Below are 27,651 nucleotides of genomic sequence, written 5' to 3' on the forward strand. Positions count from 1 at the left end.
TGATGGTCAATGTTCCTTACTTAGAAATTCACGGAACAAGTATTTATTAGACACAAAACAAAGGAAAAGTATGTCTCTTTTTATGGATTTCTATACATATTTTACTTGGCTGTGCTACTGGGTAGCATGATATTTCCTAAGCTGATGTGATAATTCTGTCCTCACTTATTCTTTGAAAAAAATTATTGGACTTGTTGTTTTGTTGTGGGGTTTTCATTTTCATGGCTTTATAATATCTGTGTTTTTCACGTAAATAGGTTTAGATCTTTATTGAATATATTTTGGACACAAGTACTTTGAAACCAATAAATTGACCAGATCCATTTTACTGGAATGGTCTCTCTTTACCTGAAGAATAGCAGGCAGGGCAGATTCTGTGGGGCAAATCCTAGAAGACAGGTTCCTTTATGGCAAAGGGAAACGTTTAAGTGGCCAAAAAACAAACAGTGAAATGCCAAGGGTTTCGCTTTATGAAATGGATCTGTGGATTTCAAGGTGGAATACTCTAATATTCATCAGCCAGCCTAGCTTCTAGCTTTGTCCGAATCCTTTCCCACAAAGGACTGTGATGAGGTATCACACACCACGAGGCCCGAACCACTATTTCCTGAACCAAAACCAAAAGTGGCGTATAAAAGAAAGCCTGATCACTTACCTATGCAAGAAGTAGTTTTGGAGCTATAATTTAGAATTTCTGGAATATACTCATTGTTTCAGGAATGGGGGGAAAGAATCTTGAAAAGTAGGACTGTACCAAAAACTCTCAGTGCTTTGCTTGCCATACCCATGAAGAGCCAGTGCAGTGAGACAGAGGGAGGACGAAGTAAGGAAAAGATATGCACATTCTGGGTGCCCGGGCTGGTTTCTCAACACCACGTGATTCTTAACTAAGAACAAATTACCTACTTTTAAAAAGCTACCTGAAATCGGCCATACCTGTCCCTCTGCATCTTTGATTTTTGTTTCCAAGATAAGTTTGGCAGCTTGCTGTTCTTTGTTCAAGTGCTGGAGCCCCTCGTAAGTTGTTTTGTGCTCTGCAGAGAGTCTGGCTATGCTGGCGTCACATCTGTCCAGGCAAACAACAAAGCTAACTCTTATTAAGGTTTCAAAACAAGCACTAAAGCTTCTTGACACACTGGAAAAGGCATGACCCCACTCCAAGAAACTGTACTCTGACTCATTCTTCTACTCGGAAGTTCACAGGAATATAGAGAGCTGCCCTCATTATGGTGTGTAAGTTAAGCCACAGGGATTTTGCTTAATAAGAGTAGGGAATGAAACCATCAAAGTAGCGAAGGCTTTACAACGCTCATGAGTATGAAACTGTACGTGCCGTGAGAGCCCAGCGACGAAAGGCTAATACAGTGTGCAGGATGTGACCTGTCACTCTTTGGTACCCCCTCCGTCCTTTCCAGTTCTTTGGGTCTTGTGTGGATCTTGGAGGGAACCTCTACCACATCTGCAGGTACTGCTCCTAACCTTTTACCACATCGCCTGTGAGGCTGTCTGCTTTGAGTGGGGTCCAGAGCAGCAGAAGGCTGTGCAGCTGGTCCCAGCTGCAGAAAGCTGCTCTGCTCCATGGGCCTGACAGCCTGGCAGCTCCGATGGCTCTCAAAGTATCTGCGGCAGGGAAGCTGTGTGGGAGACCGCTGTCAAACCCTAACAGGAGAGTCACAGAATAGCCCCCTGGGAATACGGAGCAAAGTTCCAGCCCAACCATCCTGCTCTGAGAAGTGGCTGTTGGCTTGCTCCTGGGCTCTGGTAGAAGCTACATGCCAAAGCACGGAACACTAAGTAACCACACAACCTGGTCAGTCCACCATGAGCACCAAGCTACAAAGGGGGCATATGAGCAGCACGCCATCTTCAAGGCGGAGGGATACGGAGATATCAGGCTTAAATAGGTCCCAAAGGCATAAGTAAATTGCATGAGCCCAGACGTTATGGCATATACTCTTGCTACTGCCAACCTCCCTTCAACTCACACATCTGGCCTCTTGAGGAGTTCCTGAGGACCAGATGGACCAAAGGAGGAAGAGTCAGGCCTGGTTGACAGAAGGTGCCAATACGTTGACACCTTCTAGAAGAAGACTGCTGACACTTCAAAGCCCACTCAGAAGTGGCCCTCAAGAGTATCAAGGAAGGGAAATCCTCACAGTTGGCAGAAGTTCAAACAATGTATCTACGGATTCATTTTGCCTAGAATAAAACATGGCCAGATGTTCATGGGCATGGCTAATGGTGAGGGCCATAGAAGAAAGACATTGGAGGACTGGTGGCAAGGGGAAAGGGTTATATAAATGGATTGCTCAGAGTTGATAGAACATTTTGCTTCTTGTGAATGCTCTCTGTATCAAAGGGGTAGAAGCCCACACACCATACTTCCCAAACAACCTTGCCAGCCAGGTTCTAAATTAGATCCCGCCAGTGAGAGGCACTTACGCTCCCCTGGCAGGGCATGCAGACCCATGGTAAACTGCCCATGTGAGGTTTATGGCCACCCCCAGGCACAGTCCTGCAAATCACTTCCTTCCATGTTACACACAGCTAATAGTACCAATGGTTCCTTTCTGTGATTCTTGTACATCCCACCTTCCTGGGAGCCAACAGCAGTTTCCTGCACGTTGCTTGCCCAAATCTGCCAATGGTTTTACAAACTCTAATTTCCTGGATTAATTCCCTTTCTGCTAAAATACTTAGAGTGGTTTCTGTTTTTTTGACTGAACCTTGATGCATATATAGTCATTAAAATTTTACAAGGAAGCAAACAGAATATTAACCAACTACCTCTGGATCATGTGTGATTTCTTTTTTCATTTTTCATTCTTTTCTAAATTGTACAACTTTACTATGATAAGTATATATGATTTTATGATCAGAAAAACAATTATACAGGGGCTCCTGGGTGGCTCAGTTGGTTAAGTGTCTGCCTTTGGCTCAGGTCATGATCCCAGCGTCCTGGGATCCAGCCCCACACAGGGCTCCTTGCTCAGTGGGGAGTCTGATTCTCCCTCTGCATGCCACTCCCCCTGCTTGTGCTCTCTCTCTCTCAAATGAATAAATAAAATCAAAAAAAAAAAAAAAAAGAAAAAAGAAAAAGAAAAACAATTATATAATGAAAATATTTCAGTCAACACCCATATACAAAGAATGCGTTACAATTTCATGGAATATGCACTAGCCTACCATCTTTCCCTGGGCTCCCCATGAAGCAGAAATGAGGCTGGAGCACGAGGAACCCAGAGCTAAAGAAATGTGGGTAGAGTCACTGTCACGAAAGTGAGGTCAGGTTCAAGACAATATAAAGCAGAAGTAAAGAGGCTAGAGTTGGAACCCCAATTCACAATTCACTCATCCAGTCAATAAGTATTTGTAGAATGACTACTCTGTGTCACATGTTACTTATATAAAATGAGGACATAATGTGAAATTTTCTCTTTGGTTACAGATACCACACAATGTAGAAATTTAAAAAAAGATTCCCATGCCACCACCGTGATAATGTCATTCAGCTTACATGTATATTTTTTCTGTTATTGATGGAGATCTTATCTGACATTCTGTTCTTGTTCATTATCCCCTGACTCAGACAAATAAGCTCAGAAGATTGGGAACTTGCTGACAAGTCATTATAAACACACAGACAAGAACAAACCTGTGGCTGCTCACAGTCAGTAAATCAGCAGGCTTCAATCTTCCTAAAAGCACTGGGAATGTTCTTTAAGGTGTGCATCTGCACTGGGGCCTCAACGAGGTTTATAAACTGTTCCCTAAATGACTTAGATACTGAGAAGGATCTCACTCACTAAATCATACAAAGTATTTGCAACCAACTATCAAAAACAGGGTATCAATTGATAAGGGTTAAAGTATATATATCCCTCCAGAAGTTTGAAAAAATTAAATATTGATCTATAGTTAATAAGCCATGAATAAAGATTAGAGGGCATGTCAGTGCTTAGACTTCTTAATAAGCTACAAGATTTAACCAATTTATTAATCATTTTGTACTGAAATGTTGCAAAGTAAAACTACTACCTGTTTTGTCAGTTAAATGTGGTGGACTGAACACATGCCCTCATTTTGGCTCCCTCCTGAAAACGTATTGAGATGACTACAGTGAATAAAAAAGGTATAAATCCAAAAGGACAAAAAAGAATGGGAGAAAGTAGGAAACAGACAGATGGTGGAGAAGATGGAGCAAGGCGTATGTTTTCCTACAGCTGGTGCTGTAAGCTTGAAAGGCTCCTATATCTGAAAACCAACAGAAGTAAGAAGAAGTTTTAGTTTCCACAGGGCAAGAGGGGCAGGAACTGCCTCCACTTGTGACAGAACACAGGAACCAGGGTAACCAAAACCAGAGACTTGAGTGGGGCTCCACCAGCTATGGAAAGCTCAAAAAAAAAAACAAACAAAATACCTGGATCAAATAAGTTTAAAAGAAATATGTTTAAGATACAAAAAAAAATCAAAGAGATTAATATCTATCAAGAAAACTCTAAATTATTAAATAAAAATGGGCAGAGAGGAAAGAAGAGCAAGTGAATAAGAGAAAAATGAGAAATCCTAGAAGTAAACCGCAGTGTCTTCACAGACCTGAATAACTCTAGACTGGACATGACTGAAGATAGAGTCAGTGAGTTAGAAGACAGTAGCAAGGAGTTCACTCAGAAGGCAGCAAAGACAGAGATTCAAAACATGGAAAAACAGCTAAGAGGCAAGGAGGACAAATAAAGAGGTGTTAACATAAGTGAAAGAGGAGTTGAGAAGTCCCCAAAGATGGAAATGGAAAGAATGGCCTATCTGAGGCACAAGTGCTGACAGTTTTCTAAAACTGAAGAAAAACATGAGTTTTCAAGTGTTCGGTGAATACAAAGTGGTGTAAGTAAAAGTTAAATAGGGCATAGTGAAATTCTGATAACCCATGATACAGATAAAATCTTAAAAGCTACCAGAGACTAAAGACAGGTAATCTACCAAAGACTTACTCTAAGACTGACAGCACACAGTAGGTATCAGAAGACAGCAGATGGAGAGACATCTTCTTAGGATTGAGGGTAAATAACATATCATCCAAGAATAAACGCAAAACAAACACAGAGATAGTTTAAGATATGCAAAGATTAAGAAATGTATCGCCCACAAAGCCCATACTGAAAGAGTCACTAAATCATGGACTTCAGTAAAAAGAAAAGAATACCCAGGAACACCTAGTTGGCTCGGTTGATGAAGCGTGAGACTCTTGATCTTTGGGTTGTAAATGAGAGCCCCACATTGGGTATAGAGATTACTTAAAAACAAAATCTTTAAAAGAAAAAAAAAAAGAGCACCAAGAGAAAGGAATGGGATGCAAGAAACAATCATGAACAAACTGAGATTATTGGTAAATTTAATTTATTGTAGACTCTGAAGAAAGTTAGCTACCAGCTCAATTATTCCAACCTCAAAAGTCTTTTCTCGGTATTGACTCACGTTGACCTGAAGCTGAACGACTTGTTTAACTCATTTTGTTAAAATGCTATAATCCTTTCTGGAAGTAAAAGAAAAAAAATTAACTGAACAAATTATTTTTGTAAGTATTGACTTAAATACTTAAAATATTTCTAAAAAATACTTTAAACAATCTGACAAAACTGCATATATGCTTTTAAATTTTTTCAATATCCATAGTACAATATACACAATTAAGCAATAATTATGCCATTGTTCTTCTGTATTGGAAATCTTTTTGGAATGTAAATGCCCCGTGTTGGAGAAAGTTCGTAGAATCAAGGTATATCACATACTACTAGTGGAAAAATAAGTTTTACAAGCTTTCTATAGGGCAACATGGCAGGCTGTACCCCAAATCTTCAAACATAAATACATTTCTCTGTGCCTTTCAATCTAGTGTTCAGTGAATACAAAGTGGGGTAAGTAAAAGTATTTTGGGTATTAACACCAAAGAAACAAAGCTGTGAGGGGGAAAAAAAGGCAAACTAAATACAATTCTGGATCTGTATAAATACCTGCTGTTTAACTTGCTACTATTTTAGAATATAGACCAAAATCCTTTAAAATGATCCAACAGGGTTGCTCCCTACCCTCTAACTTCCAGCATCATCTCACACATCTCTGTCCCTTTTCGCCTCTTCATCTGGCCACACTGACTATATTCCAGGGCTTTGAACTTAGCTCACTCCTTCCCACTTCAAGACCTTGACCCATGCTGTTCTCTGTCTGGAATGTTCTTCCCTGACCTCTTCACTTGGTTAGTTACTATTCATCCCTCAGAGCTAAGCACACAAGTCATTTCCTTAAGAAAGCCTTCCCAGAGCCCCTGGAGGTCAGGCACACCAATTATACGCTTGGAGAATGCCCCGCGTATCTCTTTTACTGAACTTCGTGTAATTAAAACTTTTTATGATTGTTATTATTTTGGATTTCTTACTCCTTGTTTCATAATATACTCTCATTATTGGTCCATGCATGACTCACTTTATTCAGTTAATTATTTTTAATAACTGCTCCCATGAAAGTAAGAATTTTGAATCTTGTGTCATCATTCCCTTGTTTTCCTATTAAGATAATTAACGACAAGCCAAGAAACAGACTTTTAACCATAGAGAACAAACTGATGGTTCCCAGAAGGGAGGTGGGGTGGTGGTGGGTAAAATAGGTGATGGGGATGAAGGAAGGCACTTGTGATGAGCACTGGGTGATGTTTGGAAGTGCTGTATCTCTGTATTGTACACCTGAAACTAATATAACACTGTATGTTAACTCTCCTGGAATTAAAATTAAACTGAATTTTTAAACAAGACAATTAACTGCATACATACCTGTATGTAAGTACATATATATGTAAATATGTATGTGTGTACATATATATTTATATAAAATAGCATGTGTTATTTCTTAAAAGTATGTGTATGTATGTTTTAGTTGAATTTAACTTTTACAAAAGGCATTATGTCATATGCAATATTTTGGTACTTATTCTTTCCACTTACTGTATTGCTAAGACCCATCTATATTGCTGTATGCCACGGTAGTTCATTTTGACAACAGAATAACATCCTATTGTTTGTTACAATTTATTTGCCCATACTCCCATTGGTGGACACTTTGGGTTATTTCAGTGTTTTGCTATTGTGAATGATGCTGTTGTGAACAGGACCCCTCGGGGTACAAGAATTTCTCTTGGGCAGAAACTGATGGATCATGGAAATGGGAACGTTCAGTATCAGACCCCACTAATTCATACTCCCACTAGCAATGCACAAGAGCTCTTAAAAGCTACATCTCCTCTAATGCTTGGCATTTTCAGAAGTTTCAGATGCCAGTCAACTGGGTGAAAAAAAACATACTTTGTTGTGTTTTTGAATTTTCATTTCCACATCAACGACCAATGTTAAATCTCTTCACATGTTTATTGACCATATATGTTTCTGCTTTGGTAAATGTCATTCACTTCTCTTACCCATTGTTATACTGGGTTGTTTGTGTTATTCTTATTAATTTGTATGAAGTTTTTATATGTTCTTAACACTTACCCTTTACCAGCCAATACCTTCCACAGTTTGTAACATCTCCTATTCATCCTTAAAGGGTCTTTGGATGAGCAATGTTTTAAATTTTAATATAATCAAATCCATCAATGTTTTTATGTTAAGAAGAAATCCTCCCATACCTAAAGGTCTACAAGATATTCATCTTTATTTTTCTATTAAAAGTTTTTAAGTCTTATTTTTAGCATTTAAGCCCTTTACCTATCCAGAACTGATTTTGAACCTGGTATGAGGTAGGAAAAAAATTACTCTTTTTTGACATGGATAATATATTTTTCAGCTACATTCATTGAGCAACCATTCTTTTCTCCACTAATCTGCTATGCCATCTATGACATATATCAAAGTCCCACACATCTGTGGTTCAGTCTGTGCATTCTCTATCCTATTCTATCATTCACTTTCTCTATCCCTAAGCCAAGAGCACATAGCTTCATTACAAATCTTGCTATCAGGTAGGGCAATTCTCTCCTCCTTGGTCATCTTCAGAAGTTCCTGGATATTTTTGACCCTTAACTCTTACATGTAAACATTAGGGTCATCCTCTCAAGTTCAATGTAACACTCTGTTGGGATACTAACTGGGATGTCATTGATTCTGAAAATCAATTTGAAAGAACTGATATCTTTAAAAATATTAAGATTTCCTACCCTTTAATATAGTATCTATCTCCATTTACTTATGTTTTCTTATTATTTCTTGATCAAATTTTTAAATATTTTCCCCACAGAGGTCTTGAACAATTTTTGTTAGATTTCTACCTAGCTATTATATATTCCCTCATTTTATTTTAAGTATGTTTTCTAGTTATTTGCTATTGTTTTATAGTAAGGAAACTGACTTTTATATATTAATATATCTACCCACCTTGCTAAGTACACATCAGATCAAAAGAGAAGGATATCTGACTTGAGTGGATGCAGAGAAAACTTGAGAAAACCCAATACAAATTCAAATTCTTAGTGAATTAGGAATGTAATAACTTAATCTGATAAATCTACATTAAAACAAACAAACAAACAAACAAAACTAGAGCAGAGGCCCCTGGGTGACTCAGTCAGTTGAGTGAGCAACTCTTGGTTTCAGCTCAGGTCATGATCTCAGGGTCCTGGGATGGAGCTCCGTGTCAGGGTCTATAGTCAGCACGGAGTCTGCTTAGGATTCTCCCTCTCCCTCTGCCTCTCCACCCTGCTCGTGCATCTCTCTCTCTCTTTAAATTAAGTAAGTAAACCTTTAAAAAAACCCAAAAAACTAGAGCAATTGTCATTCAAATGAAAAACCACTGGAAGAATTCCATTAAAGTAAAAACCAAGAGAAAGATGCCCCCAGTCACATCTACTTTACACTGTATTGGAAGGTTTAGCCATTGCAAAATTCCAAGAAAAAGAGATTAAGGACACAAGGATCAGAAAAGAAGAAATAAAATTGTCATTATTTAGAAATCATATGATTTCTATAGAAAACTCCAAACATCTACAAATAAATTATCCAAATCATAAGTGAAATTAAATAATTGTTTTACATAAGTTTGATGTCTGTCTCCCCTACTAGGTAGAATATAAACTGCAAGCAAGAGGGGTGATATCTGCCCTTTTCACCACAAAAACCCTAGTGCCCATTACATTGCTTTGCACGTAGTAGGGGCTCAATAAATATTTGTGAATGAATGAACATAAAGAATATTTATTATGTACCACACACTGTGCAAGATCCTTGATACATATTACTTCATTTTGTCTTCACAAATCATCCCCATTTCACAAATGATGGTTAAAAAACAACACCAAATACAGACCCTTCTTTTTTGAGTTTATAATTTTTTAGCAAAATATTATTTATATCCTATTTGGGGACCTCTGAGGTTTGAACATACCATAAAATAAAAAAATATTATAGAAAGGCTTTATTTTCCAATCTAAACACAGCATACCAGTTAGAAACTGTCAGGTATGACTACATTAGACCAGTTTTATTATCTTCACAAATCTGTTTGAGGGACAGACTAAGGTTGAAAAAGGCATTCAGAAAGGTCTCAAAATGATCCTGACACTCATGGCTCACTGGTTTTCACTAGCTATAGCTTGGATTCAATATTATTTCTCATTTGGAAACACAAATACTACACCATAAATTTCTATTAACACCAAGGACTAGTTACATACATTAAATTATGGCACCCCCAGGTAGCAGGACATGCCGTACTCAGGTAAGCAGTGTGGTAGATCCGTGTGTACTTGAAGAAAGCCCTCAATATATTGCTATGTGGGTCACTGAAGTTGCAGAATAATATATATAATACTTTGTAAAATTAAAATCACACTGTTAGGTAGCTGTTGTGCTGCAAATTCTCATATTACTATGATGATAAATTATTATCTTATAACAATGTATGAGAAAAGTCTGAAAGAATAGACAGCAAGCTGCTAACATTAGTTACCTGTAAGGAGTAAAACAGAGCAAGGGGCTGGTGAGCTTTCATTGTTTACGTTATATATTTCATAGTGTTTCTGACTGTTTATTACCAGCACATTTCACTTCTATACCTTTATAAATAAGAGGACAAACCCATGTGGGGCGGGGGGGAGTGCAGGTTGGATAGTAAAGCCAGCCATCGGAAAACACACACGATGGAATCAACTCTGGTTTTCTTATGTTAAAAACAAAGTTATCCTTACTCTTAAATATTTCAGGAAAAAAAAACTTGCATATGAAAGAAGAGAGTAAATGGAACAAAATGTTAACATTTGTGAATCTTGGAAATCTTCTGTAGGTTTCAAATTATTTCAAAATAAATAAATAGATAAACAAGAAAAAAGGGGGAAGCTGTATAGCTATCTTAGCTAATATTGAATTAAAGGCATCATTCTTGTCTTTTCAAAAAAAAAAACACTCATAAAAGACAGCCTCAGGGTTCTAAATACAACTGTGTTCATGGCTCAACAGCTTTAGTGAAACAAGAATTCACAATGAATCTGGCCGGTTGCCCTATTTTATCCCAATGTTACATTAGAGGTGAAGCAATAATATAGTCATTCCAAAATTTCCCTTTTCAGATCATAGATAGCTCTCTCCCAGGTGCAGCTCTTGGTTGTGGCCATCGTATGGAAGCTCCAGGTTATCAGATCAATGGTGGGGGCATGGTCAGAAGTCCAGCAACAGAGTCCCAAAGGTCTAGCAACAGACCTGACCAGGCAACATGCTTAAGCAGAACGTCTCTTATAGTTTGTGACATGGTGGCATAGTGCACCAAAGGCAGTGACATTTAAAACATTAAGTTGTTCATATAACATATTATAATCACCTATATATAGAATAATTCCTGTTCATATACATAATTAAGCCCTTAAAGGCAAGCAATAATTGAATTGAATCAGATTGTAGAGCAATTTATATCACAGGGTATTGTCAAAAACAATAGAAGGGGGGCGCCTGGGTGGCACAGCGGTTAAGCGTCTGCCTTTGGCTCAGGGCGTGATCCCGGTGTTACGGGATCGAGCCCCACATCAGGCTCCTCCGCTATGATCCTGCTTCTTCCTCTCCCACTCCCCCTGCTTGTGTTCCCTCTCTCGCTGGCTGTCTCTATCTCTGTCGAATAAATTAATAAAATCTTAAAAAGAAAAAAAAAAATAGAGGGGTGCCTGGGTGGCACAGTCAGTTAAGTGTCCGACTTGGTTTCAGCTCAGGTCATGATCTCATGGTCATGAAATTGAGCCCCGCATCAGGCTCCACACTCAGCACAGAGACTGATTGAGATTCTCTCTCTCTCTCCCTCTGCCCCTCCCACTCGTTCTCTGTCCCCACCCCAATAAATAAATAAACAAATCTCAAAAAAAAAAGAAAACCAATAGAACAATTTAACAGCAATTAATGGAGCCTAAGATCTGGGTGTGATACCTGCAGAGGCCACCAGCTTAATCAAAGATCAGGGAAAGAGATAGTCAAAGATAGTCTTGCTAAAACCACTGTCTTCACAGGGTGACTGAGCACCAGACACTTTATATTGCAGGGGAAACAGACATCACTAAATTAACCCAGCCAAGTCACTAAACAAACAAACAACAACAAAAGCAAACAGGGGGTAAGGGCTGTCAGTATCCAGGATTGCTATGATATATTACCTAAAATGTCCAGGTTTCTTTTTTAAATTATTATTTTTTAAAAAGATTATTTATTTATCTGACAGAGAGAGAGAGACAGCCAGCGAGAGAGGGAACACAGGCAGGGCGAGTGGGAGAGGAAGAAGCAGGCTCCCAGAAGAGCAGGGAGCCCGATGCGGGGCTCGATCCCAGGACTCTGGGATCACGCCCTGAGCCGAAGGCAGATGCTTAATGACTGAGCCGCCCAGGTGCCCCTAAAATGTCTAGTTTTTAATAAAAATTATGAGACACACAAAATCACCAGGAAATGCGAACTAAACACAGAATAAAATCAGGAAAAGAAACTGCCAGTGAGAGGGAACAGGTGTCAGATTTAAATGACACAGACTTCACGGCAGCCCTTATAAACGCGGGATGATCAAAGAAATAGAAAAAGCGTGCTTTAAGAAGTAAAGGAAGGTATAATGACAGTGTCTCATCAAAGAGAGAATATCAACAAAGAGACAGAAATAATTTTTTAAAAGGACCAAATGGACCCCATCAAGAAAATGAAGAGAAAACCTTTAGAAAGGGGGAAAATTTTTCAGCTCAGATGATAAGAGAACCGAATCTAGAATATATAAAGAACTCCTACTGCTCAATAACAAAAAGACAATCAGTCCACTTAAAAATGGGCAAAGGATCTGAATCAACAATTCTCCAAGGAAGACGTACGAATGAGCAATAAGCATGCTGAATGATGTTCAGCACCATTAGTCACTACGGAAACGCAAATCAAAACCGCAAGACGCTACTTCCCACCGACAAGGTTGGCTCTAATCAAAGAGACAGACAAGTGTTGGTGAGGAAGGGGAGAGATCAGAGCCATCACATAGGGCTGCTGGCACCATGAAATGGTGCAGCCACTTTGGAAAACAGTCTGGCTGTTCTGTTCCTCAAAAAGTTAAATATAGGGGCACCTGGGTGGCTCAGTCGGTTAAGCGTCTGCCTTCGGCTCAGGTCACAGTTCCAGCGTCCTGGGATCAAGTCCCATGTTGGGGCCTCTGCTCAGCAGGGAGCCTGCTTCCCCCTCTCCCCACCCACCCCCCACTCATGCTCTCTCTTACGTCTCTCTCTCTCTCAAATAAATGAAATCTTTTTTTGAAAAAAAGGTTAACTATAGAGTCACCACATTATACAGTAATTATACCCCCAGGTATATATCCCAGAGAAATGAAAACATATGGCCACACGGAAACTTGTACGTGAATGTCAGTGGCAGCATTATTTATAAAAGCCAAAGACTTTAAATCTGACGGTGCCCAATTTACCTGCTTCTCCCTGTACATATGGACTTGCTGCCCTTGAGGGACCTTGTGCCTCTGCTCAGACTGCAGCTAGTTCTCCTCTAAGGCTCTGACGCCGTGAAAACAGACCCTGCAGAGGAAACTGGAAGTGGCCGCTGAGCACTGGAAAAATGAAGAAGCAGGCTGGGTAACTGCCACTGTTCCAGTAGGAATGGCAAAGCTGAACTCCCTCAGCTCCACTTTAGGGGGGGACGGGAAACCCTCTGAGACAGCCCTGTTCAGTGCGCCACTGTTAGTGGGGCAAGGGTGTCTCTCCCGTCCACGCGGAATCACAGGGGAAGCCGCAGGGCCCGCTTCCTATCAGTGGCTTCACCAGCGGATCCATAAGCGCTAAAATAAAACCTCAACAATACAGCAGCCTAACAATTCAAGACTATCACTTAAAAAGTTCACATCTCTGGAGCGCTGGGACGGCACTGCCGGTTGAGCATTCCGACGCTCGACTTTGGCTCTGGTCGTAATCTCAGGGCTGTGAGATGAAGCCCTGTGCCAGGCCCTGCGTCAGGCTCTGTGCTCAGCACAGAGTCTGCTTAAGATTCTCTCTCCTTCTCCCTCTGTCCCGCCCCTGCTTGCACATTCTCTCTCTCTCTCTCTCCCTCCCTCAAATGAATAAATAAATCTAAAAAAGAAAAGTTTAGGGGCGCCTGGCTGGCTCAGCCATTAAGCGTCTGCCTTCAGCCCAGGTCATGATCCCAGGGTCCTGGGATCGAGCCTCGCATCGGGCTCCCTGTTTCCAGGGAACCTGCCTCTCCCTCTCTCTCTGCTGCTCCCCCTGCTTGTGCTCTCTCATTCTCTCTCTCTCTCTCTCTCTCTCCCGTGTGCTCTCTCTCTCAAATAAATAAACAAAAAATCTTAAAAAAAAAAAAAGTTTATGCCCTTCCAATTCAATGCAAGAAAGCCAAAACTTCACCAACGAATTTTTTTCACATAAGTTGATTTCAACAATCAGTCTCATCAGCATTCCAGGGGAAAGACTAGTAGAAACACAGAACAAAGCAAAAATAGGGGGTGCTCACAACAAATGTTTGTGATTGTTTCAGAGTAAAGTATTTGTTACAGAGAAGGAACCTGTTAGTAAGAAACCGCACGGGAAAAATGTAAAATTCCTGAAAGTGTTTCAAGGTCATCTCTCCATTTTGTAATTGGAACCAGCTTCACGAGGCTATTTTCATGGCCTGCCCTTGTGGTCATAAATGCTCCCTCGCGTTCTGTGTTCGCTCCACGCCATGCCCTGTGCAGGCCTCATCCATATTTTGCCCCACTTAATCTTCATCTGCAACTAAAGTGCACAGGCAGAAGCTCAAAGTTTTCCAGAAGTCCCTGCTCTGCCCTGTAGCTCTGAAGCCCTTCTAACTCCTCACTCTTCTGGGAGGTACTGAAAAATGGGGTTGCTTTTAAGCCAATCTCCACAAAAAGGATTTGAGTTTTTCAGTACTGTTATGGTGGTTTTCTAGATCGTTAATTCATCCCAACAAACATTTATTATCTACTGATTTCCAGAGACTGTTCTAAGCACACACGTTACAAAAATAAAAGATATGGTACTCTGCCCTAAGTGAAGAAAACAGAGAGATTTGATAGAACAGAATGCCAGGGGAGCTCAGGAGAGTGGGCTATCAGGGAAGATATCCTGGAGGAGGTGACATTTGAAAGGCTGACCAGAAGTTAGAAAAAAGGGGGAAAAGGCATGCCGAGTGTAAGAACAATGTGCAAAAGTTCACAGCTAGGAGAGCACAGCCCATTCAGGGAATAACAAACAGCTGATCACTGCTGAAAAGTACAGTGCTGGGGGTGAGAGAGAAAAGGTCACTGGGGGGTTCATCACCAAGGGTCATACTAAGAAGACTGGAGCTGACCCAGATGAGAAGAGAAAACCACACAACTAGGCCTGCATTCAATCCATGGAGCCCTGTGCCATGAAACTGATGTTTATCCACCAGCCCCAAACACACACGCCCAGCATTCAAGGTCCTTCGTGTGCTGTCTGCACAAATACCCCCAACACCACGCTCCTCTGCTCCACAGAGGCTTTGGATCCTGTGGGTCCTGCTCTTTCTTCCATCCAGACCACCCTCATTTTCACCTCAGCCTGATTCGAACTGCTTATTGGCGCCACAGCTCCTGCGTAGACTTGTACTTGACTCTTAACAGCAGCAGAGGGCAGAGGAGGCCCATAAATATTTCAGAGCTCGTGCGTTTCCAGCAAGTTCCTGGGTCACTCCAATGCTGCTGGTCCACAGAGCACGCTTTCAGTAGTAAGCGGCTGGAACAGCGCCTTTCTTATCATCTGAGGTCAAAGATCTTTTTTCTAAGTCTCCAATCTATCATGGACCAATGTTTTCAGAAAATACAATAAAAATAAATTACAAAGAAAATGAAATTTTAAAAGAGACACACAAAATGTAAGTCTCAACTTTGTCTTATTGGAGTCAATAAACATAGTATTTCCCTGCCAGATTAGACAGGTTGACTGCGCTCTCCCAACATTTCCTTCACCGAACACAACTCCAATTGCAGCAACATAAGAAATCACGGCATGCTCATAATCAGGTGTAACTTCTACCTCAGATTTCACGGGCAAAGGAGGGATGTACTAGAAGAGTGCAAAGAATGTGCTTTGGGGCTTCGTGAATATATACTTCGTGCAATGGAGTTGATGAAAAACAGCTTTTGATAGATACAGTTGCACACATCCCACCACCTACCTTGCCACTCTTCCCCGAAGGTCTCCCAAACCGGAGAGCTGACGCATCTCCAGAGTCTTTAAGGCAGAATTCGTTCCGTAGCTGATGTTGTCCCGGGCCCGGATCTGCTCCTGGAGGACCTGGGCAACACAAAAAACCACCAAGAGGGTCATCTGAGAATGTACGTGCTGTCACAAAAGCATTTTATACTTTTGGCAAAAATAAGAACATCTAATTCCATTCATAAGCGGCTCCTTTTTAACAGGCACCCGATATACAAGTGTTCAGAGAAACAGGGGCTTAGAGAGACCTCAGAGATCTCACCCAGAACCAGTCCCTTAATCTGCCACTAAAAACCCTGAGACTTGGATGTCACTTAACTTGGTGGAGCGCCCCCCCACCTACCCCCTGCTCCTGAAGGACGGGGCAAAGCCCAGACTAGGACTAGGACCCTGGACATTTGCTACACAGTTCAGAGCTCTTTCTACCACCCCAGGCTGTTTTTCAATAGTCATTGCTTTAAATGAAGACTCCCTAAATCCATCAGGAAGCAATAAATCAAGAGTAAGCAGGAACAGGGATGGGCAGTAGTTGTCAGGCAAACAGGTCCAAATTCAGTATCTCTAGCTGTGCGATCCTGGGCAAGTGCGTGAAGTTCTCCTAGCGTCCTCTTCCTCATCTGTTCATAGTAACGGTGACTGTACTCTTCAGGGCACTGTGAATGTCACATGAGATAATGCATGGGAAGCACTTACAATGCCCAGCATACAGCGAAGACAGCAAATGCTGATCTTCTAGTGCTTATCTGAGAACAGTGTTTATGCTCAAAAGGCAGAATGGCATCTCTTAGAAAGGCATTAAACGAAAGCAGAACTGCTTGAAGATCAGGTGGCCCGGCGGAAGCATGACCCCGTGGAGCATCCTTCCTGGGAAATCCTCTAAGGACGGATGGAGGTGGGGAGGGTGAGGACACCCCTGGTGTTTACTGAGCATGTACCGGATAGAGGAGGCTGGTGCTGCACTGCACACTGCCATGCGCCAAATCCAGTCCATGCTCTCGGGACCCCCGTGTTATGGGCCAGGATTGAGGCACAAGGGGCTCATAGGATACACCCAAAGTCACATGGACAGCTAGTGACCAGCCAGGACCGACCCAGCAGCCTGGCTCCGGAACCGTACACTGTAACCCCGCTGCCATGCTGCCTGCTCAAAGCAGGAAAGAGGGTGAGCTGAAACATGACAGACAGACAGAAGGACAGAGAGACCGGAGAACCTGAGTCCTAGGTCACGGGAGACCACTCTAAAGCAAAAGGCTACATCCGACATTTCTTCCATTTCCTTACTCTTTCCTACATGCCTTCCTTCTGCCCTCCCCTTCTCCACCTTTATTCTGTCCTTCACACGGCCCTGACCACCACCACCTTCCCTCCCCTTCGCAAAGAAAAAGCTCGTGATTTCTTATATCTTTTCCTGTTCAAGCATTTAAACATTTTCATCTATTTGATTAATGTCAACTTCATATTTTTACAGTCTTCTTGCTTCCTTTTAGTTTTACTCACTCTTTTAGTAATTTTAAAAGATGAGCGTTGAGTTCCTTTAACTATATTATGTCTTCCTTCATAATGAAGACTTGATTTAGAACAGTATTTGTTGTGTCGATCGGCTGGGTGTGAAGTGCTTTCCTTTTTATGGTTTTCAGCTCTGAATTCCTCTTTGATCTAAGGATATTGAGGTATCTAAGGATTCGTTAGAGTTGTGTTTTTTCATTTTCAAGCAGTCAAGTTTTTTGGTCATTTTTCTTATTTATTTCCACCTTACTGGCTTAGGATCACAAATATGTTCTGTGATATATTTAATTTTTTGAATGTATTAGGGTTTGCTTTGTGGCATATGTTTATTAAATGTTCCATGCAAAAAACTACTGGAGGAACAAAAGGTTCAATACTGTCTGTTAGATTGAGTTTGCTGATTCCGTTAGCCACGCTCTCTAGCTCTTATTTATTTTTGGTAGATCTCTCCGTCTGTGAAAGCAGTTTTATGAATTCTCCCCTTGTAAAATATTTTCATCAAGTTCTCCTTACATTTTTAACACTTTCCACTTTATGGATTTAGCTGCCGTCTTAGCTGGCACATACAGAGCTGTGATAAAAGTGGGCATAACCATTACACCATAACCTTCTCTTCTGATATAGAGCTTTTAATGCTGTTTTTTCTCGCCTAATGTTAGCATGGTGACCATGCTCTATAAATGATAGAGCAAACCCCTGCCTGGTCTAGCTGGATGCCAGGCACTATTCTGCATGCTGTAGGTATGCTAACCTATGTAATCCTCACAGGTACCCTCTGAAGCGGATACTATTATTATCTCCATCTCACAGGAGGTGAACTCTCTAAGATACTAAGTAGCTTGCCCAAAGCCACAATTACTAAGGAATTGATCTGGGCTTTGAACTAGGGACCCTGGCTCCACAGATGGTGCTGTCCATCATGACACTGCCCTCTGTGTTTCCATTCGACCTTTCATCTCACTTCATATAGACAATTTAGGTTGGTTCCACGCTCCTCTTCCTTATTTTGACCCCTTTAATCAGGTTTCCATTCATCGTCCTCCCTCCCCTTGTGAACTGGGGAATATTCCTGGCCATTGCCATTCCGTGAATGGCTCCTTTCCCTTCCCCACATTCATAACCACACACATCTACTCCAGGCTCTGATCCTGCGAGGCTCCCCTCTCCTCTGCAAGAGACACTCAGCACCCCTCATGCACTCCCTCCTTCACCCTCCAACCCAGATGGCTTACTGGAAAGGATTTTACTTTTCTTCCCTCACCCCAACTAGGCTTTGCTAAAATAACTCGGGACTTCTAGTTGGGTTATAATTAGAATTTTGCTTGTAAAATGTCTCTTCTATTTCAATAATTTTTTCTCCTTTTTTCAGTGCTTCTGTTACCCAGTCCCAGGCATCCTCCAATAGCCATTTACATGAAATACTATAGGTCTTGTTTTACGGATCACTGACTACCTTTGTGCTTCTCCTTTTCATTTTCCCCTCTCTCAGGGTCTCTGTGTAGACTCCCTAACACTTTCCTCAGATCAGGCGCTTGGATGAAAACTCTGAATCCCTGCCATGTTGATAACCCTCCTTCCCTCACCCTGAAGGGTGGGGATCAACTGAAAGGGTATGGAATTCTTGACTTTAAGGCCTTTCCTCCCAGTCAACTTCGAGACTGATAGGTCTGGTGCTTCTTCCTCTGTACGTTTCTTGGCTCTTTATACCTACAAGCTTGCAAGATTTTGTTCCTCTATTTTGGAGTTCAGCTTTATCAGACTTTTTTTTTGTTTTTTTTTTTTTAATTTCAGTTCTACCTGAAACTCAGTGAAATTTTCAACCTGTATTCTCAGGTTATTCTTCTATGTAGCTATTGTTTCTTCTCCATCTGTTTGTCTCCTTCTGGAATTCCAATTATTCACATGCCCTAGATCTGTCCCCCGAGTCTTCTATCTTTCCCCTTATGGTTTCTCTCTCTTCATATTTGGCTCTGATGTTCCAGCATCTCTTCCACTTTGCTTTGTGGACAACTAAGTCAATTCGTGAAAGTAATCATCCTTGCCTCTAGCTCATCCCCTGCTTAAAAATTTAAGTTCAAGGGAGAAATTTTATGCTATACCCAGATCTCCTAAGCACCCTGTCTTAGGCAGCTGGGGCTACAGGAACAAAATGCCAGACTGAGTGGCTTATGAACAACGAACATCTATTTCTCGAAGTTCTAAGGCTGCGAAGTCTGTGATCAGGGTGCCAGCATGGTCTGTTCTTGGGGGGGGTGTTCCTTGGCTTGCAGATGGCTGTCTGCCTTCCCTCTCACTGTGTCCTCACAGTGGAAAAACAAAGCAAATGAGCAAACAAACAAATAAAAAGCAGAAATCGGCCCATAAATAAAAACAAACATGGTTGCCACGGGGGGCTGGGATGGGCAAAAATGGGTGAAGGGGAGTGGGAGGCACAGGTTTCCAGGTATGAAATGAGTACATCACGAGAAGAAAAGGCACAGCATTGGGAATACAGTCAATGATACTGTAATAGCGTCACATGGTGACAGAGGGCAGCCACACTTTTGGTGCGCAGAGCACAACGTACAGACTTGCACACAGATGTACCTAACTTGTTTCTGTGCTGCCTTTTCTCAACTCTTCTTTTTTAAGTATGCAGACAACTGCACTCACATACATTATTTTAGGATTTTCAAACTCCCTGGTAAAAAGCAGAAATAAGCAATGTGAAGCCTTTGTGTTTTCCTTATTGGAAACCTGGTTGGAGCCAGTATAGAGGGGAGTGACAGTAAAACAAATATTTCACTGAAAGGAATTTGGAACTGCTAGACCTATCTGTTATTTGCTATAGTTTCCAGCTTTTTCTGAATGAAGAAAGCTCTATTAAGAAGAATGCAAACCAGCTACAATACCTGTGAATGACAAAACGTTAGTCATCTGAACACATTCTTGTAAGAAAACTTCAGATCTGACTAATCTGGTGCTGACACTCTCCCACTGATGAGAAAGCGCTGGTGTTCCCTTTCATAGGAAGTAACACTTATTCCTTATAGTTTATAGAAAGTAGTACGTATTTTTTATATGTAATGTTTCAAATCTTTGTTTATTATAAGGCTGAAGACCAGGGTTTCTTAAGCATCTTTAAGGTTCATAAGAAACCCCAGGTGGCTTGTTAAATACACAAATCCCTGGGCTCCGCCGCCAGTGAGCCAAAGCTAGAGTACAGGCCCAGAAAGGCAGAAGTTCAAGGCCCACAGATCCTTAGAGGAACACTGAATCAGACACTGTAGAAATGACAAAAGCTATAACCAATCTTACTTCATCTGAGTTGTCTCTCAGTCAAGAAATCACTAAGAACAGCAACCCACAAAAAGGGGTGTTAAAAATAATTAAACAACACAGTTTTTAAAAGGTTCAATCTTTCTGGTAAGCAAAGAAACAGAAACTGAAAGTCATACCATGATAATGCATCACTGTGGTGTGTTGATAATGGGGGATGCTCTGTAAGTATGGGGAAAGGGAGTCTATGGGAACTGCTTTCTGCTCAGTTTTGCTGTGAACTTAAACTTCCTCTAATAAAGACTATTGAAAATGTAAAAAGCATACCATTTTCTATTATTAAAAAAGCAAATATTTTTAATTTATAATACTAAAATGTATGTCAAATTAAAGGTGTATAGTTGGCCGTTCCTGATACATCTTTCTGGGACGTGAGCCATCAAAATATATTCACAATGTTCATAACCTTTGATCCAGTAACCCTAGCTCCTGAAATTAATCTTAAAGGACATAATAACAAAACTGACAAAAATGTATACACAAAGATATCTTCCTAGTAAGATATACCCAGTATTTTCCAAGGTATCTATACATTATTACACAACCAGTTAGAAGTTCGTGGAGAGCTTTTAAAAATAAGAGAAAATGTGTACAATTTAATATCAAGCAAAAAGAAAGGGTACAAAATAAATATACAGCATGATTCCCGCTGTGTATAAGATACACATAAAATAATACTAGAATATTAACGTTTTGCTACTCTCTAGAGGGGAATTATGTTTGCTTCCTCCTTTTTTTGTATTTTCCACAAAGACCTTACATTATTTTTATAACCAGAAAAAAATGTGTGTGAATGTGTGTGTTTTAATGCTTACAAATAAGAAAAGCCCATTTAACTTTCAGAATTCTTAAGCAGATGAATAAGATTGTATTATAAGTGTTTTCTTTGAATAATACAGAAAAGAATTACATCAAAACTTAATGCAATATTCATGTTACTGAAAAGTTATGTGAAAACAGAAGGTATCAGAGAATTCTCTGATGAAGCCTTGGGAAAACAAACCCTCTGTACAGCCAGTAATGTTCCCTAATTTGTCATTTTGGAACAATGTATCAAAGTGATGTGTTTACTTTAAAAAGGTTACATCCCCACTCTATCACAGACACTCCATTATTGTCACTTCAACTCAAGAAACGATTTTCTGCATGCCCATCACGCGCTGTGCCCCAGGCCTGCCTTCGGGGAGGGAACTCAGCTGTGGCAGCAGACTGAGTGGTAAGTGCATGGCCTAAAACCATACAATACTGTTTCACAGAGCAAAGAGACACTTGGAAAAAGTGATAACCCAAATCTTCATTTATTTTTTCTGAGATATGACTTATCTTTCAAAATCTCCCTTCCCAGAGACAGTAGGAAACGGCGCTCGGGTATGAATCCCACAGCGCTATATCACGCTGTGTACGCAAAGGTAATATGGACCCATGCCCAACCCCAACCCCACCCCGGGCCTCGCCCCCCCCAGACAAGTTAGTATCGCCTAGGATTGGCCTGGACAGAAACAGCTCTGCCTGTTTCTCCTTCTCCAACTTTTCCCAAATTTGTGAGGACATGGAAAAGAAAGTGAAACTCCAGTATCACCTGGGGAAAGGCCCAACTACAACTGGGCAGGGCCTCAGAAGATAGTATCTCCCACATGGCTTTTTCATCTTCACAATAGGACTTAAAACTTCTCAGAGTTCCAGCCTCATATCAAACTGCCTTCCTGGCATTTCCATATGGACATTCAAGGGGTCCCTAAAATTTGCCAAGTCCTAAACAAAGTCACACTGCCACCAACGTGCCAAAAGTTCTGTCAGGTCTACCTCAGAAACACATCCAGAACCCATCCACTTCCCATCTCCACCGTGACGCCCCTCATCCTAATCACCTTGCCCCGTACCACCACGGCAGCCCCCAACCCATTTCCCTGCCTCCAGTTTTGCTCCTCCCCTATAACCCTTTCCCCATGTAGTAGCCAGAGTGATCTTTTTGAAACAAAAATCAGTCTGTAAGCAACAGGAGGGCATGGGTTTTTAGCTGTTTTATTCACTAATGTATCCCTAGAACTAAGTGTCTGAATTAAGTTCCTTTGCTTAAAATTAAATAATGGCTTCCCATTTCCAAACTCCAAATTCCCCATCATAACTTCCAAGGCTAAAGATCTGGTCCTATTCCCACACACCCCATCCACCTGCCCCACTCATTCCATGATACTCCAATCCCATTGGTCCTTTTTCTGCTCCCAAATATGCCAAGCTTCTTTCTGTTTATGGTCTTGGAATCTGCAGCTTCCTCTTTCTGGAATGTTCTCTGCCCTGTGTGGCTCCTCCACCCACACCACCACCTTGGCTTGTCTGGCCCCTTCTGTCACTCAAGTCTCAGTTCACACATTACCTAACCCACCCTCTTCCTGAAAAAGCCCCACAATCAGTCTCAATACTATCTTACCAGAGCACCAGACTGAGGCTGAAATTACGTTGGTTACTTAGTGTTTACTGGCTGTAAACTCTACTAGAATGTGCAGCAAGCCCAAGAGCAAGGGCCTTGCATGTCTAGTCACTACTGTAGCCCCAGTGCTCCTAACAATGCCTGGCTCCCAACAGAGATCAATGAACTTAGTTCCATGTTCTAGGACTTGGTCTCCCACATTCAAGTCTCAGAGATTGTATTTAGCCAGTGTCCAGAGGTGATCAGGCCCTCGAAGACGGCCTCGGACAAGCTTAAATGTATTAGTGACAAAGGCAGACAGCAGAACACCAATTTGTTACTTTACACTGAAAAACCTCTATCAACAAATACTCAAATTGCATTCATTCACTGTTTTCTCCCTCTAGAGTCAAGTCACGTGACAAGCTACATCTAGTGGGTAGACTTAAAACAAAATGAATTTTGATAATGGGATGGTTAATTATGTGTCAGCTTAACGGAGCCAAGGGATGTCCAGATAACTGCTTAAGCATTATTGCTGGGTGTGTCTGTGAGGGCGTTTCCAGAAATGATCAGCATTTGAACTGATAGATGTCCTTTCCAAAGTGGGTAGGCACCATCCAATTCTTTGAGAGCCATGGTAGAAAAGAAAGGCGGAACAAGGTGGCATTCTCATTTGGCCTGAGCTGGGGCATCTGTCTTCTCCTGCCCTCAGCACTTCTGGTGCTCAGATCTTCAGACTTGGACTAAAGTCTACACTATCAGCTCTCTGGCTCCCAGGCCTCAGACTAGACCACCACTGGCTTTCCTGGGTCTCCAGCTTGCAGATGGGAGATGATAGGACTTCTCAGGCTCCATAATCATGAGAGTCAATACCTTATAATAAATAAATAAATAAATAAATAAATAAATAACCTATTGGTTCTGTTTCTCTGGAGAACCCTGACTAATACAGATGATAACACCAAAGTCCCTCTGCTGAAAAACCTGTACCAGTGGGACAAGATCAGAGCTGCAGGCTGAAATTCCCTGTTTAGGTAAAATATATGAAGTCTGGCAGCCGAGACTCTTTGCTGACTGTGCTAGATGCACATTGAACCCACTTTCCATCTGTGCATCCAACTATACGTAACATGACTGTCCACACCTCTGCTGTGACATGCTAATAAGGTCCAACTCTGCACTATCACTTGAGTTCAGAAAACTCTCCAATAGCCCATTTGCAGACTATTAAACTAGGAAATTATGTATAATTGAGTCAATAAGTGAGGGCATGACACAGTTTCCCACAACCTAACTAGGTCAAAGCCACCCCAAGCCAGACAGACATGAAGCCTGAGCACACGGAAACCAGGAGTAGGTCTGCAGATTCCAACCAGCAAGGTAGCAGACCCCACTTCCTGGGTCCCCAAAGTCTAAAGACACAGTGAAAACCCTTAACAGACATGGGGGTTTCAACCACTTCCAAAGCCAACCAAGTGTCATGGAAGGGGAAGCTTATCACCAACAAAAGGGCCATGGACTGCTTATCAGGAGTCAGCTTCCAGAGACTGATAAAAGCTTAAATTAAGGACAGTACAGATACTCTAGACATGTATAATTCATAGCGGACCACATTACCTCTTCTAAATTTGTAATGATGACGATTATTTGTGGAATGTTTCCAAGGAATAAATAATTGATAACATAGTCCACATCATAAGGCAAACTGCCAATGGAGACAATGCGTGGGGATGCATTAAAACAATAAGTTCTTTCATTCAACATTTATCAAGCACCTACTGTGTACCAGCACACAAGAGTCATCTGTTTTGACGTTGGAATCTGCCGACAAAATATGGGCAATAATCACACTGCCTGGAAGGTTTGACAATACATTTTACTTTTCTTCCTGTGTACTGTGGTCAGAGCCACGTGACAGAGAATCATAAAGACTTACGAAGGCAAACCAGCCAAGTATAGTATTAACAAGATATGGTATATCTCAATTTGAACAGTTCTGTTAGGAGCCTGGAGTGAACTTCACATCTTGAGATGACTACAGCTTTAGCTTTGTGATACGAAATCATCTACGGAGACAGAATTTGACAAAGCAAATACCCAGTAAGATTTTATTTATTGAACTGAAAAACAAATGTAAACCAGTAATAAGAATAATTTTAAAACCAGGTAATTCACTGAAGAAATTCATTCAGAATCTAAAGACAAGGGGGCACTTAGGTGGCTCAGTCCGTTAAGTGTCTGACTCTTGATTTTGGCTCTGGTCATGATCTCAGGGTCCTGGGATCAAGCCCCACATAGGGCATAATGCTCAGCAGGGAGTCTGCCTGAGATTCTCCCTCTCCCTCTGCCCCTCCTCCCCACAGTCCTTCTCTCTCTCTCTGTAAAATAAATTTTAAAATCTTAAGAAAAAGGGCGCCTGGGTGGTTCAGTCATTACTGTCTTCAGCTCAGGGTGTGATCCCGGTGTTCTGGGATCGAGCCCCATATCAGGCTCCTCTGCTGTGAGCCTGCTTCTTCCTTTCCCACTCCCCCTGCCTGTGTTCCCTCTCTCGCTGGCTGTCTCTCTCTCTGTCAAATAGATAAAATCTTAAAAAACAAACAAACAAACAAACAAATAAACCTTAAAAAAAAAAAAAAGAATTTAAAGACAAGGGGTACCCGGCCAGCTCAGTCAGTAAAGCATGTGACTCTTGATCTTGGGGTTGTGAGTTCAAGTCTACATTGGGCATAGAGCTTACTAAAAAAAAAAAAAAAAAAAAAGGAAAAGAATCTACAGACAAAAATATATCTCTCGCATCATTTAAATACGGTTTGAATATCTTCACACCTCTTTTCTTTAAATATGCAAATATTGTCTTTGCATAATGCCCACCATCCCAATTTTACACTACTTATAAAGACTTCCTTTCAGTACTTTTTAAATTTTAATCTACACCATGGTTTTACTTTAACAAATTTTGGCTACCATGTGGCAATTCTGATATCTCATCAAGCCTCCTAATTTTAGTTATGTTTGGGTAAACATGCTTAGACTCATAATATATGTAAAACCATATAATTAGTGTTTCATATTGGAGTCTATTAAATTTCCAAACTTCCTTCTGTTACTTCACAATGATATATAGTTATTACCAGTTATAAAAAGTAAATGCTCATACATGCAAAGTACATTTTTATCAGAATCAGATTTTACTCAGTTTTTCCTCTCTACAATGGAAATCATCTTTTCATTTGCAAAACCGCAAATCCAAAAATATATGTAAATGGAAAAGAGTGCTGTCTGGTTCAGGCAAGAATAATCACTACATACAACGTGTTTTGAGATGGAAAAACAGCAGAATTGAAATTTAAAACTCACTACATTGTAAATCACTCAAAAATCACATTTTAAAAACCCACCTTAAGAAAAATAATTAGCAAAAGCCTACAGGACTGATGACTGGATTCGTAGGGATGTCTGCTGGTAACTGTAATGAAGCAGTTTAAGGAACTTGAATCAAAGGAATGATGGGGCGGGAGAGAACACAGTGAGAACTAAAGCTAGAATTACCTGCTTTCATGAAGAAATTCTTCCTAAAGGGGTAGAGATACTGAGAAAGCAAAGAATGGTTGAAAAGCACTCCCTGTCACGTTTGAGAGTTGGCTACCTAAGACCAGAGTTCTAGAAGAGCTTCCAAGAGGAAAAGGAGCATATTTTTGGATTTTAACAATCTGCGTTTAGTCTCAGCACTGCCACTTCCTGGCCTTGAGATCTCAGACAATTCCCTTCACTCCCCTGGGCCTTGGATGCCTCATCTGAGAAGGCTGCAGTCAGTAGAGAGGACCTCAAGGTCTCTTCTCTTTCTGCTACCAGCAAATCTGCAACTGGCTTCACTATGAATTGGGCATTTATTCACTCAATAAGCATTCACGGCATTTTGTTCCAAACACTGTGCTGGACAATGCATAGATGACTCAGACAAGGTTTCTTTCTTTTTGAGGAGTTTGCAATCTATTGGGGAAACAGACTGGTAAAGAAACAATGCCAATCCTATTCAGTAAATGCTGTGGTAACAGTGGCAAGTGCTGGGTGTCCAGGATACCTTTAGGGAAAGGGAATTCAAGGCAAAGGAGGAACTGGCAGGGAGGTCTTCCTATAATGAAAAAAACTACTAAATAGCATTGAGGGCTCCACTGAGCTTGGAAATTATATGTTTTAAAATGGTTCTGATCACTGGATTAGTACAGAGAGCTACCAAAGAGGAAATTATTCCCTGGCCTCACAGTTGCAGCCAAAGCACTATCACCTTTTACAATGACAGCAAAAACTAAGGCCAGGGTTTTCTTGTTTTCTTGTTGTTGTTTTTTAAATTTTTTTCTGGGTTTTTTTAATTTTTAAATTTTATTTATTTTTTTAAGTTAGCTCTATGCCCAAAATGGGGCTTGAAAAGAAGAAGTCAAAATGTCTCTCTTCGCAGATGACATGATACTCTATATGGAAAACCCAAAAGAATCCACTCCCAAACTATTAGAAGTTATAGAGCAATTCAGTAATGTGGCGAGATACAAAATCAATGCTCAGAAATCAGTTGCATTTCTATACATGAATAATGAGACTGAAGAAAGAGATTAGGGAATCCATCCCATTTACAATAGCACCAAAAACCACACGTTACCTTGGAATTAACTTAACCAGAGAA

General features: G+C 41.0%; 1 protein-coding gene across 4 annotated transcripts in view; it reads right to left on the minus strand.

The window, feature by feature from the left end:
* FAM81A (family with sequence similarity 81 member A) overlaps positions 1-27,651 on the minus strand; it is an 80,997-nt gene that overhangs the window by 22,855 nt on the left and 30,491 nt on the right. For all 4 annotated transcript variants that reach the window (XM_034660905.1, XM_034660904.1, XM_034660907.1 and 1 more), the window contains exons 4-5: positions 15,699-15,817; positions 937-1,066 (exon numbers count right to left, since the gene is read on the minus strand). In XM_034660905.1, coding sequence (XP_034516796.1) covers positions 937-1,066; positions 15,699-15,817 — 249 coding nt within the window. The remainder of the gene's footprint in view (positions 1-936; positions 1,067-15,698; positions 15,818-27,651) is intronic.

Source organism: Ailuropoda melanoleuca, chromosome 5 (assembly GCF_002007445.2).
Source record: "Ailuropoda melanoleuca isolate Jingjing chromosome 5, ASM200744v2, whole genome shotgun sequence".
NCBI classification, from domain to species: Eukaryota; Metazoa; Chordata; class Mammalia; order Carnivora; family Ursidae; genus Ailuropoda; species Ailuropoda melanoleuca.